The sequence below is a fragment of the Malus sylvestris genome, chromosome 13 (assembly GCF_916048215.2).
Source record: "Malus sylvestris chromosome 13, drMalSylv7.2, whole genome shotgun sequence".
NCBI classification, from domain to species: Eukaryota; Viridiplantae; Streptophyta; class Magnoliopsida; order Rosales; family Rosaceae; genus Malus; species Malus sylvestris.
The window spans coordinates 15,409,457-15,423,141 of NC_062272.1; the positions used below are offsets into that span (position 1 = coordinate 15,409,457).

At 35.9% G+C, this 13,685-nt stretch overlaps 1 protein-coding gene and 2 pseudogenes across 1 annotated transcript; 2 read left to right on the forward strand and 1 right to left on the reverse strand.

Annotated features, from left to right (window-relative positions):
- The first annotated feature begins 3,131 nt into the window (after window positions 1–3,131).
- Window positions 3,132–3,980, forward strand: LOC126595280 (uncharacterized; annotated as a pseudogene).
- A 1,063-nt stretch (window positions 3,981–5,043) lies between these two features.
- On the reverse strand, window positions 5,044–7,737 carry LOC126596683 (sugar transport protein 13-like). The gene is made up of 5 exons (XM_050263354.1): window positions 7,465–7,737; window positions 7,020–7,342; window positions 6,795–6,919; window positions 6,170–6,461; window positions 5,044–5,842 (listed from the first exon to the last, which is right to left on the reverse strand). The coding sequence occupies exons 1-5, from the start codon at window positions 7,592–7,594 to the stop codon at window positions 5,180–5,182; spliced, it is 1,533 nt and encodes a 510-aa protein (XP_050119311.1). The 5' UTR covers window positions 7,595–7,737; the 3' UTR covers window positions 5,044–5,179.
- Window positions 7,738–12,884: 5,147 nt separating this feature from the next.
- On the forward strand, window positions 12,885–13,473 carry LOC126595281 (uncharacterized; annotated as a pseudogene).
- The last annotated feature ends 212 nt before the right edge of the window (window positions 13,474–13,685 follow it).

Below are 13,685 nucleotides of genomic sequence, written 5' to 3' on the forward strand. Positions count from 1 at the left end.
GAGAGACAGCTCGTGAAAACCCTGGTCAAATTCATCATCTCGAGCCCGAAGCACGCGGATTCGAACAACAATTTCTTCTCCGGCGAATAAGACAAGACGGAGGAAAAAGAACCCAAATGGGAATTCTTTCTCTTCGTGCTGAAATCTGTCGTCGATTTTGGTGATTGGGAAGGGAAGAGAACAGAGGGTTGGAGGGGAGGGATTTGGATCTTGAGCTGTGAACCGAAAATGATGAAGATTGAAGATGAAATTATAAATAAAAAATAAAATAAATTATTATTTCACATTTAATATTATACAATTTTAGTCATTTAATATAGTTGCAACAGTTTTAAATAAAATTTACCAAATACTTGAATATTGTTTTTTTTTTTGTTAAAAGTATTTTTACAATAAAAGTTTACTAAATATTTAACTGCTTTATTTTATAATTGATTATTTTTACAACATAATAAAAGTAATTTTTTTTTATAAAAAGCACATAATTACCAAACTAGCCCTTAGTTGAGCTTTTCAAAATGTATTGTTGGACTACCCTTTTGGATTGTATTCTTTCGATCTCTTTTCAAAAGTACTTTTCTTTTGTATTTTAATCTTTCAATCTCGTTTTTCAATTCAGTAGTCGGATGCAGTTGCCATTAATTGTTTTTAATGCGTTATTTGTTCATATGAATTGTAGAGATTTTTTTTTTCTTTTTGAAGTCAACTTTTGTTTCTTTACACTGAAAATGAAAATTAAATATGCATTTTCTAATTTACTCCAGTTTTTTTTTTTTTTTTTTTTTTTTTTTTTTGTAAAAGTGCGAATAAAGAGATGTAAAATAAAGTTGTGAAGCTACCTTGTAAATAAAGTCAAGAGGAAAGAATGAATCATTTTTTAGTCATTTAACATATTTACAACAATTTATATAAAAGTTTACCAAATACTCAGACATTAGTTTTTTTTTTTGTTAAAAGCACTTTTACCAACCCAAAAAGCAATTTATATAAACGATCTGTCATCCACAATCTCTATCTCTCTCTCGCACATCATCTTAGCCATCTAGGAACCCAAAAAGCCTAAATATTTTGATGAAATTAAAACATAACTTGTGCACAAGTGGCCCTCTACCATAGTGGTAGAGAAGAGTGTTGTCTTTGCACCTTGACGTGGGTTCAAATCTCGTCGACTCTCTAATCTAACATTTAATCTAACAAATTTATCGTTTGAACAAAAAAATACAAAACTTGTGGCAAAACATCAAAGTAGATATTGCAGCAAAGTTTGAGAGGATTAAAAAGGAACTCTCTGAATTGAAGAAGTTACAAGAACGTGACGACCTTTCACACAAGAAGTCACTGGTAAACAAATCAAATGAGTAGAAAAGAAAAGAAATGGATTGCAAACTTGGAATCTTATTTCATAGACTTTACACTAGTACTATAAAATTGTCAAGACAACTACATATTACTTGAAAATATCACAAGTCATACTTAATTTTTTCTACTACCTAGCACGAGGCTTTTTGGGAGCTCACTAGCTTCGGGTTCCATCGGAACTCCCAAGTTAAGCGAGTTCGGGCGAGAGCATTTCCAGGATGGGTGACCTCCTAGGAAGTTTTTGTGTGAGTTCCCAGAAACAAAGCCAAACCATGAGGGTGTGTTTGGTGTCCAAAGCAGACAATATCGTGCTACAGCGGAGTCGAGCCCGGAATGTGGTGGGGGCCCGGGCCGGGATGTGACATTAATTGAGTCTTTCAAGTTTGAAGAATGTTAAATAAAATTAATAAATTAAAAAACTCTTTTTTGTCAAAAAAATAAATTAAATTTTGTATATTAATAAATTTAAATATTTAATGGGGAGACATTGAATAAAATGCACATTAATGATTTTGAATTAAGGACACATCAAGGGATTATAATCAATATGTAATCTAACACCAGGTTTATTTAAATTTCAATCTTCTTGAATGATTAAAGTTATAAAAATAAAAAATAAAAAAAAACCCTTTTATTAATATAACAAAAAAAAAAGAAGTTACATCTAGGTAAAAGGACATAGGGGTGGGAAATTTTGCCATAAACCGATTTATCGACCGAACCATACCGGTCGGCTCATAATGGTATGGTATAGTTTTGGCATTTTTTCATAATCGGTTGGCATTTTACCGAACCGACAATTAATGGCATGGCTTTGGTAATTGATTTTGTATGATGGCGGTATGCCATACCTACCAATATATATATTTTTTTAGATATTTTGGGTATTTTTTACATGCTTAACTCCTCAGTTTTAGGGTTTAGAAAATAAATGACTCCTTAGTTTTAGGGTTTAAAAAATATAAGTATATGTATATGATTCATGCCATAATAAATATAAAAAATATTGTTAACAAAATTGATAGCATGATGATTACTGATACTATATATACACGTACATATATATGATTTTGAATGTATATGCGTTGCTTATGTTTAGGATGATGGAGTCTAGCCAATCAACCGCTAGTGCACAACATAAATTAACCCAAATGAACCACACAATGCAACCGAACAAGCACCCAAATCTGAAAATCAAATTGAGCCCTTGGAACTAGAAGATAGCGAGGAAGAAGTGGAAACCACCGGTTGTGCCGTTTACCAATTGAACCAACCAATAATTTTGGCTGAACCAATTTTTGGCTACCACAAGAAGGCGGTTGGTTAGTGGTAATTGATTTTTGGTAATTATGTATATGTGGCTGGCAAGTGGCACAAGGAATTTGGCACGGTTTGCCAACCGAACCCAACCCTAAAAGGACATAAACCTTACTTCACATAATACAAGAAAATTGATAAAATGAACATGAAAAAGAATGACATAAATCTTATCCCCTTAGAAACGAAATATAAAAAAAAAAGATACAAGGAAAAGAGGGGGGTGGCATGAAACCTAACCCCTTTAAAGCCAAACTTAAAAGGTCTAAACCTACAAAATAAGTCGAACAACACCACAAGGTTAGAAAGAAAAAAAGGGAGACAAATTTGTATGCTGATATGCACATTATTCGGAGAAGCAAAAGCTAGGCCAGCCAGCATAGTCCGAAAACAAAGCAACATGAACCACCGGCGAAGGAGAATCATGCCATATCTAAGTTTGAGAAAATAAGCATATGTTAGCAAGTTTGTCTACGACAACATTTCCTTCGCGATATATTTGAGAGGGATAGAAGTTATCTTCCGAATGCGGTCCAAACAAATAGACCATTGTGTACGAAGAGGCTAAGGAGGATAAAACTCAGTCAATTGGAGAAATATATTATTGAAGGGTTCGGGATATGAGAAGCCAATAGCACAAACGGAGGAGAGTGATCTGCAAGGGACAATCAAACATCAGCTTGAGAAGCAGGCTTCTTTCAAGAAAGGTATGTCTGCATTCTACTAGTTGAATTTTTTTTTTTATTATTCGTTTAGATATTTCAATCATTTATTCTTAGTACAAGTTATAATGTTTTTAGGATTTTTCATGTAGTTCACATTAAAATTTTATTCTGTAAATTGTCAAGTAAAATATGACTATATATTTAAATGAGAAGAAAGGGAAAGAAAAAAAAAAAGACCCACCATAGTACTTATATGCTAAAAACTGCAACAGAGGAAAAGGGGACAATCTCCACTTCACGTGATCCAGAACCTAAAGAATCAACACATTTGGAGTTAAATCATCATGAAATGGCTACAGTTCATGCTGATGACCAAACTGTAGAAGATGGCAGTGGACCTTTAGAAGTAGGAAGCGAAGACTCCCTAGGATCAAATCCTAATTTCTAGGTGAATGACCACCTCTCGGACGGTTAGGCGTTGGAAATTATGGTTGAAAGTGTTGATTCTAACACTGATCCAATTAGGGAGAAGCAAATGGATGACTTATTACTGGAGCAGAAGGCATCCCAAGAACAATTCGAGTCCCCGAAGAGAAGTCTGAAACTAGAGATGGAGGTAAAGTTGAATGTGGAGAGTAGCCAGGAATAAATTTACCACTACGAACAATCCCAGAATTGATAGACATGCACATTCGATGAAGGTAGATTGGCTGACCTTAAAAAATAAACTTACTTCGAGCTTTCCAAATAGTCGAAATAGTCGACCCCCAAAAATCCAGAGATTATGCAATTGTTGGGAAAAGGGCTTACGCACATAGATATTCCAAAAATCAACTGAAGAATCTGAAAGAGGCAAAGAAGTACCAAATCGACATGTTAACCACCTCCAAAACAACCTAGATATAGGACAGCTGAAGAAGAGATGAGCAAAGCTGAAGAAAAGATGAGCAATAGATTTCTCATAATTATGACATAAATAACACATAGATGCCAAAGATATACCACGTCGTTTTAGAGCCCCTTCGGTTGGAAGTTATCATGAAAAAGTTGTCAAGCCAAAATAGACAGCCGAGGTGGGACAAAATGTCGCCAAATAACCTTAGCCCAAGCACAATCACTATTCTTTCGTTAATAGAGATGAGACCTAATTGTATTGGCGAGTCTTATCTTTATTAGAATGTAAAGTAATTATGACTTTACTACCGTGAAATATTGGTTTTCAAACTTTCATACATCAGGTTTTTTTTATCCTAATCTCATGCCTAAAGTTACCTGTTTTTCTCCCATATTCATACTTCCGTTTGGTTGATCGTAAGTAACTCCATTAAAGTGTGATGTGTCTCCCGTGTGAACGCTAACTTTCATACACATGTCAATGTGGCTCCACGTGGACAATTTAAAAAAAAATTGTCAAAATAAAAATTAAAAAGTAATTATGTTTTCCCTCAACTGATCCAGCGGTTCCTGAGCTCCGTCCTCTCCGAACGCGACCCTCCACCCTGCGTGTACGTCAACCTCACGCGCGACATGGTCATTACTTGAAGGGAAACTGGAATAATCTTCCAAGCATTACTTTTCTCTCCCCCTATCTATATTATGTTTATTCTTGTAGTGTTGACTGTAATAGTACAGAAGCAAATTAAGCACAACGGAGAACGAAATTATTTGAAGGGAAACTGGAAATTAAACTGATAAAAAAAAGTTACAATTCAAACTGTAACAATATAGAAGTGAACGCAAGCACAATTGGCGTGTAACCTACAATTGAGAAAATTAAGCAACAAAAAATTGATTGGAAAACTGCCATTCGAAGGCGCTGCGTGAACAAGGCCAATGCTTCAAGCATGTCCGTTCTCCTTAGGGTTATCTTCACAGTCATCCACATATCTCTTCCAAAACCAATGCTCCCTCCATACTACCTCTACCATTTCTTCAATAGGGACACCTTTAGTCTCCGGAAGTAAAAAGAACACGAAGACTGTCATGAGAAAGACCCACGCTGCGAAGAATAAGAAAATCGCAAACTTCATGTGACAAAGCATTGAGAGGAAGGCCTGTGCTATAACAAATGTGAACAACATGTTTACACACACAGTCACACTCTGCCCGGCCGATCGAGCCTCTAGCGGGAATATCTCACTGGCAACCAACCAGCAAAGAGGCCCCCATGACCATCCAAAGGAACCCACAAAAGAGCAGATTACAACAACCACAAGAATTCCCAAGCCGTGATCGAGGTCGTTGGATTGATCCTTAAGTTTCATCCCAAGAATGATCGCAATGACCACGTGAGAGAGGAACATTTGGATGCCACCTTCAATCAAGAGCACACGGCGACCAGCTCTGTCGACAAAGAAGATTGAAATAATGGCTCCGAGGACCATGATAACACCTGTTATAACCGATGAGTAAAGGGAAGCATCGTTCTTAAATCCCAAGGTCTGGAACAAAACTGGGGCGTAAAAATTGATTGAGTTAATGCCTGTGAATTGCTGGAAGAACTGCAGAAAACATTACCACATATAGAATTCAGACACAACCAAAATTCGAGAAAATTTTCTTCTGACAAATTAATTATGTTGTCAAGTTGTCAATTATAACACGCAATATATTATGCTATGAAAACCTTGGCCATTAAAAGTAGGGATATATAGATTGTTGTCCTTGAATATTGGTTTTATGTGAAAAATTCTAGTGTTAGTTTGGATTTTCATTTTAGTCCATTATGTAAGGTCCATTAATTTTTTTTCCCTGGTTGACAATATATTATTCGATTAAAGTACTCAGTATGATTTTACATTAACCAAGGCAATTAAATACTTAATGACCTGCAAGAAAATTGTAATGACCAGTTGAGGTCTGTTTTTACGGTTGAGGAGATTTCTGAAGGGATGCTTCACTTCTTTAGCAGCGCGACTTGCCTCGAGAATCTCAAGGAATTCTGGATCGACATTCTCAATACCCCGGATCCTTTTCAGAACTTTTTTTCCTTGCTCCAACTTCCCTCGTTGGATCAAACTGTTTGGAGTGTCTGTTACAATGATAGCCCCCAATGTTAGCAAGAGTGATGGAATGCCAGCCAAACCCAGCGATACCCTCCATCCATATCCCCCTTTAATCCTGCATGTGGTAGCACAAACATTGTAGTTGGGAACTTGGAGAGAAACCGAAATACAAAATTGTAGTTGGGAACTTCAAGAGAAATCGAAATACAAAAAATTTGGTTAGGAACTTGGGATTCCTATTAGGCCCCACCCTCAGATACATATCGATTCAAATTAAATTCTTCGGTGTGACTATAATACTGGTAATTCACCACTGTTATATCCCATGTACATTAATTAATATCAGACAATAGAGTATAAATCGTTTTCTACCTTCATGAACTAGTAATACCACATGACGGTGATACAATTACAAACAAAAGTTTCTTGGGGAGATAGGCTGGCTTACTTGGCAGTTCCATAATTGATAAGTTGTGCTACAAGAATGCCAATGGTGACCATGAGCTGGAAGAGCAAGTTAAGTGCTCCACGAATTCTTGTGGGTGCAATCTCCGAAAGGAAAAGTGGCACGGCCTGTTATGGTTGAAGAAAATCGCAACATGATCAAATTATTTATCCATGAGTTAACCAATCATTAATTAGTATTTACCTGGTTAAGTAATTATGTATTTACCTGGTTAGCAAAACCAACTCCGCAACCAAGTAAGAGCCTCCCAATAATGAGCATGATAAGGTTCTTAGCTGCAGCATTAAAAATAGTTCCGGCTATGAAGAAAAACCCGGCCATCAACATGGTCATCCTTCTGCCTAGAACTCTGGTTGTATACGACGCGAAGAAGGTTGCTGTCAATGCAGCAAGGTACAATGAAGACGTGAACAATTGCAGACCTTGATTGTCATATTTACAGTAATTACTCTCAAGTCCTGGAATTTGCTGCTTCCTATATACAACCGGGAAGAATTCCTTTAGGAAGTCGGGCATTGATGTAACACCACCTGCATCGATTGGTACATCAAATTTAAAATTAATATGTACAACAAATTTAATTTTTTATTCATGAAACAAAACAAAATTTTGTGCATAAATACATGACATGTTGTAGGTTTTATACGAGTACCTGAAATGCCAATATCATAACCAAACATTAGGCCTCCGCTAGCGGCCAATATGCAAGACATGACCACGATAGGCGTGACCTTTCCTTCAAAATCTTCGCCGCCTGTCGGCCCGCCGAATCCCCCCGCCATGATTCCTACCCTGTTTTTCTTCTTCTTATGCTTTGCTTAGTTATACCTGATTAATTCTTGAACCTAATTATGTTACAAGACGATGCGGCCGACCGGAGTAGAGAGAAAGGAGAGAGTAGCTCGGTGAAAATGCATATGTGTGCGTGCGTGAGGGGTTTATATATTAGACGACATCAAGGTAACAGATCGAGATTGAAAGACGTAGAAAATGGATGAATTAGTAAGTGCCATGGTCAACAGCTTTTCCTATGGCGCGACCCGCGGTTTCTGTTCATCCTTGTTGCTTGGTTAGTCATGAAGGGTACGAGAAGTTAGTTGCACCACAGTTGATTAAGTCGTTTAGAGTTATGTTAGAAGCACCACGTTTTCCAACCATATTCTTTAGCGAGCTCAACACATCATGTGGCCTTCAATTTATCAAATAACAGCTTGTCATATAATAATCAAATTAATATATAGAGAGTACATAAATTTCCACGACAAGGGTTACATTGTGCATCTGTACTAGTCAGAAAATCGCATCTGATTTCTGGTTAATTATACTAATTAATTGAATATGCAACGATAAATACAAGTATAATTTTAAAAGAGTATTGATAGGGGATCACATTCTTGTAGCAAGTAATGCCACTAGTTGTCTCTTGGATTATGTTATTTTTAGGTTGGCTCGGCCTCTAGTATTTGAACCTATCGTATTATTTCGTTTTAGTCTCTAGTTACACAGTTGGGGACTAAAGATTGGTCGTAAATTCAATAATCAGTATTTTAATTATTTTTATAAACAAACGATATTATTTACAATTATAAAAACGATATTATCTATACTAAAGGAGTCAAAGAGTGGGCTAAGCCTTATAATGATTTAGCAACAATGTGGTTCAAATTCGTCTTTAACTAAAATTAAATCTAACACCTCTCACTTACAAATGAAAATGAATACCACTATTTTTAAGTTAACATTTAAACGGATATCAACATAGAAATTTTGGCCGAAGTGTATAGCACGCACTAAAGGCTGCATTTAATACTTTTTTGTTAGGAAACAAAATATGGTTTTTATCACAAGTAGTTCCTGAAATTGACTTATACCATCAAGATGGTCCCTAAAAATAAAAATCAATCAATATAGTCCCTAAATATGGGTATCAGAAATCAATGTGGTCTTTCTGTTAGAATTTAGTCAAAATTTCTGTCAGTATGTTGATTTGACACATGTAGACCCCACAAATATTGCCACATGGATAAGTTATTAAAAACTTTATAAAAATTTAATTTAAAATCATTTAAAACTAAGTTCGAAATGTTTAAATAAAAAATTAAAAGTTGTTGGACAAAAACAATTAAAGCTGTTACTTTCACGATGAGGATGACTCAATTCGTGCACGGACAGAGAGAGCTATGGGCAAAGGAGATCATATACAATGACCAAGTTGAGGACGTCATCCAAGCTTGTCCAAAAAATTCTTCGTTCTTAGGTTGTCTCGCTGTCTCAAAATTAGGATCGGGGGTTGCGATGGGGGACTGGTGGTTGTTACCTTGGTGTCGGTCGGAGGTTGGGTTGAACGGAAGCGGGTTGAGGTAGGTTGGTGCGGTCACAGTGAGGAGGGAAGGGGTCGATGATTCAACGGTGAGGGGGAAGGATTGACAACAACGATGTCAGGGTGAGATGCGGGTGGGGAAGATGGTGGCTTGTGGTGGGAAAGATGGCAAGAGAATTGGCAAATGATGAGGATTGAGAATTAAAGCTGCACCTAATTATTTAATTTAATTAGATGAGGCTTGAGGATTAAAGATGCATCTAATTTTTTTGTTGAATAGCTTTTAATTTTTTTAATTTAATCATATTTTGAATTTGGTTTAGTGATAAATTAATTTTTATAAAGTTTTTAATAATTTATTCATGTGGTAATATTTAATAGACTTGTGGGTCCATATATGTGCCAAATCAACATACAAACATAAATTTTGACGGAATTCTAACGGGAGTACCATATTGATTTGCAACAATCATTCTCAAGAACTACATTGATTGATTTTCATTTTCAATCAAAACTGACATTGGATAAGCATTTCCAAGCTTTCGTTTGAGGATAAGCATTTCCAAGCTTTCGTTTGAGGAGAAACATTTCCAAGCTTTCCAAGCTTTTTCTATTTACCATTAAAGAACCCCAGTGGAGTTAATAGAAGGCAAAACTGACAATGGAGGAGAAGCATTTCCAAGCTTTCGTTTGAGGAGAGACACATGAAAAACTTGGTGGATTTTGGAGTCTGTAGGCCAAAGAAGTCGATATGTTACAAAACCAATGCACTGAGTTACTTGAAAAGATCCATAGAACTTGGATGCTAGATTGATTTTTGTTCTTGCAGCCACTGAGTGTTGGCGGTATGGATGAAGCTTAAGGTAAACCCAATCACCAATGTTAAATTCCTGCTCAGTTCTCTTGTTATCGTATACTTGTCTCATTCTGTTCTGAGCAAGCTGCAGATTTGTTCTCAGAAGGCAGATCAATTTGTCTTTATCTTGGAGAGCAACATCCACTGACTGTACCACCGTGGAACAAGGCATATACATGTGAATTGTTAGTGGTTTAATGCCGTAAACAACCTGATAAGGAGACATTTGGACGGCAGATTGAAAGCTTGGATTATACCACCATTCGGATGAGTAACATCGAAGGTAATGTTCCAAGGTGCGGTTGAGTACTTCTGTTTGGCCATTCGTTTGAGGGTGGTAAGCTGAACTTGGGCAAAGTTTGCTACCTTGGAGTTTAAAGAACTCTTGCCAAAAGTTGCTGATTAAAATTAGGTCACGGTCAGAAATAGTCGACTTAGGCAATCCATGGAGGCGAAAAACTTCCTTGATGAAAGTATCAACTATGGAGGCAACTAAGTATAGGTGCTTAAGTGGGATAAAGTGGCCATACTCCAATAGGCGATCAACGACAACTAGGATCACGGTGTACCCGTTGGAGGGGGGAAGTCCTCCCACAAAATCCATAGCTATGTCCTGCCAGACGCCGGTGGGGATGGACAGGGGCTGCAGTAACCCAGGAGGATGTATATTCTCGATGTTTTGGCGCTGACATTCTGTGCATTCAACCACAAATTGTTTTGTTTCTTTCCGAATTTCGGGCCATAAAAAATTTCGGGAGTCTTTTAATATGTGGAGAGTATATTATTTTCCACGACAAGGGTTACATTGTGCATCTGTAATAGTCATAAACTTGCATCTGATTCATGGTTAATTAAACTAATTAATTGAATATGCAACAATAAATACAAGTGTAATTTTAAAAGAGTATTGGTAGGGGATCACATTCTTGTAGCAAGTAATGTCAGTATTGTCTCTTGGATTATGTTATTTTTAGGTTGGCTCGGCCTATAGTATTTGAACCTATCGTAGTATTTCATTTTAGTCTCTGGTTACATAGTTGGGGACTGAAGATTGGTCCTAAATTCAATAATAAATATTTTAATTATTTGTATAAACAAACGATATTATTTACAATTATAAAATGATATTATTTATACTAAAAGGGTCAAAGAGTAGGTTAAGTCTCATAATGATTTAGCAATAATATGGTTCAAATTCATTTATAGCTAAAATCGAATCTAATACCTCTCACTTACAAATGAAAATGAATACCATTATTTTTAAGTTAACATTTAATACTTTTTTGTTGGCTGAAGTGTATAGCACACACTAAAGGCTCCATTTAATACATTTTTGTTGGGAAACAAAATAGAGTTTTTATCACAAGTAGTCCTTGAAATTGACCTATACCATCAACATGGTTCTTGAAAATAAAAATCAATCAATCTAGTCCTTGAATATGGATGTTGGAAATCAATGTGGTCCTTCTGTTAAAATTCCGTCAAATTTTCTGTTAGTATGCTGATTTGCACATATATAGACTCCATAAATATTGCCACATGGATAAGTTATTAAAAACTTTATAAAAATTTAATTTAAAATCATTTAAAACTAAGTTCAAAATGATTAAATAAAAAATTAAAAGTTGTTGAATAAAAACAGTTAAAGCTGCTACTTTCACGATGAGGAAGACTCAATTCGTGCAAGGACAGAGAGAGCCCCAGAGGAGATCATATGCAATGACTAAGCCGAGGACATCATCGAAGCTTGTCTAAAAAATTCTTCGTTCTTAGGTTGTCTCGTTGTCTCAAAATTGGGATCGGGGGTTGCGATGAGGGCTGGTGGTTGTTGGCTTGGTGTCGGTCGGAGTTTGGGTTGAAGGGAAACAGGTTGAGGTGGGTTGGTGCGGTCACGGTGAGGAGGGAAAAGGTCGACCATTCAACGGTGAGGGGAAAGGATTGACAACAACAATGTTAGGGGTTGGGTACGGGTGGGGAAGATGGTGGCTTGGGGTGGGAAAGATGGCAAGAGAATTGGTTGATGATGAGGATTGAGAATTAAAGCTGCACCTAATTGTTTAATTTAATTAAATGAGGCTTGAGGATTAAAGATGCACCTAATTTTTTTTTGTTGAATAGCTTTTAATCATATTTTGAATTTAGTTTATAAAGTTTTTAATAATTTATTCATGTGGCAATATTTAATAGACTTGTGGGTCCATATATGTGCCAAATAAGCATACTAACATAAATTTTGACGAAATTCTAACGAAAGGATCACATTGATTTGTAATAATCATTTTCAGGAACTATATTGATTGATTTTTATTTTCAAGGATCATCTTGATAGTTTGCGTCAATTTCAAACATGTGATTAAAAAAACCCAACAAAATATGTATTTTCATACTGTCAACTTTTGATGTCTTACATAGCAAGGTTTATTTGTAAAAAGTCAAAAGGAGTGTCGGGTTTTCTAAGTCAATCAGAAAGTAATGTAAACTTGCCTTTGCAAGCTTTAGTTTTCCTTTTAGTTGAGCACTGACACAATGACATGTTGTTTTGCTAAATTTTGTATTGCTTTTCTGCTACGTTTGTAATTGAGAAATTGCATTCTCGAGAGACGGAAGTGATAACAGAACCTATGAGTTTGTACTTTTCAAACAATAATGTTATATTCTTATCATATTTTTATACTATATTTATATATCAATCTTACGTGTTATTTGATGTGGACATATACATCATTTAAATTAATCACAATTTAATTTAAATTAAAAACCATTTAATAAACCAATAATTAAAAAAGAAACTGGAATTAAATGGTTATTGTGATATACGAGAATCTTTTGTTTCTTCTCCCGTTTCTTCTTCCAGTTCTTTCACGCCATATTTTTTTTTTCAGCCGCCTCGCTATTGATGGAAGCAGACGAAGTAATGGAGCTATACGATTCTTTCTGGTTTGAGCTCCAGATCTTCAAGAAACAACCAGTTTCATCGAACCCATCAAATTTCAAAGAACACCCAGATCATGAAATCGAAGAAAACGCATCAAAACCAGAGTTTTAAAGGATTCCAACTAGGCACACCAGGTGCATGAGCTACGAGTTGAGCTCCAATATGAGCACTCTCTCGCTGGACTCTGTCCTCCACAGATCGAAGCTCTCCATAATTATTTCCAGAAAAGAAGCCAGGGAAATCGAAAATTGGAAACCCGAAGCAGATATATTCAGAAGAAGAACCACAGAAGAAAGTTGAAAGGAGGAGGAGAAGAAAGAAGAAGAGTGAGAGCAAGAGCTTGATGGACCTTCAGTTTGAAGAGCTAAAAGGGTTTATAGATCTTGGTTTTGTTTTCTAGGAAGATAAAGATTCAAACTTGGTTTCAATCATTCCTAGGCTGCAAAGATTGGGAAAGAAGGATGATAGCAGAGATGAGAATTTTGATGAGTCTGCAATTACAAGGCCGTACCTTTCTGAAGCTTGGGAAGGCCACATCAGATTAATTTAAATGAATTTTAAGTTATTGGTTTATTAAATGATTTTTAATTTAAATTAAATTCTGATTAATTTAAATGACGTGACTGTACACATCAGATGCCACATAATATGGTATATAAATATGGTATAAAAACATGGTAAGAATAACTTTACTGCTTTTAAAAACTTCATCACAAACCATTGAACGTGGTTTCTTTGCAGTACTGGTATTATCAATAAGGG

Coding starts and splice junctions, on each gene's coding strand:
- LOC126596683 (XM_050263354.1), bottom strand. CDS start 7,594: ATGGCGGGGGGATTCGGCGGGCCGACAGGCGGCGAAGATTTTGAAGGA. Junction 7,343..7,464: donor TTATGATATTGGCATTTCAG/GTACTCGTATAA, acceptor CAATCGATGCAG/GTGGTGTTACATCAATGCCC. Junction 6,462..6,794: donor ATCAATTATGGAACTGCCAA/GTAAGCCAGCCT, acceptor TACCACATGCAG/GATTAAAGGGGGATATGGAT.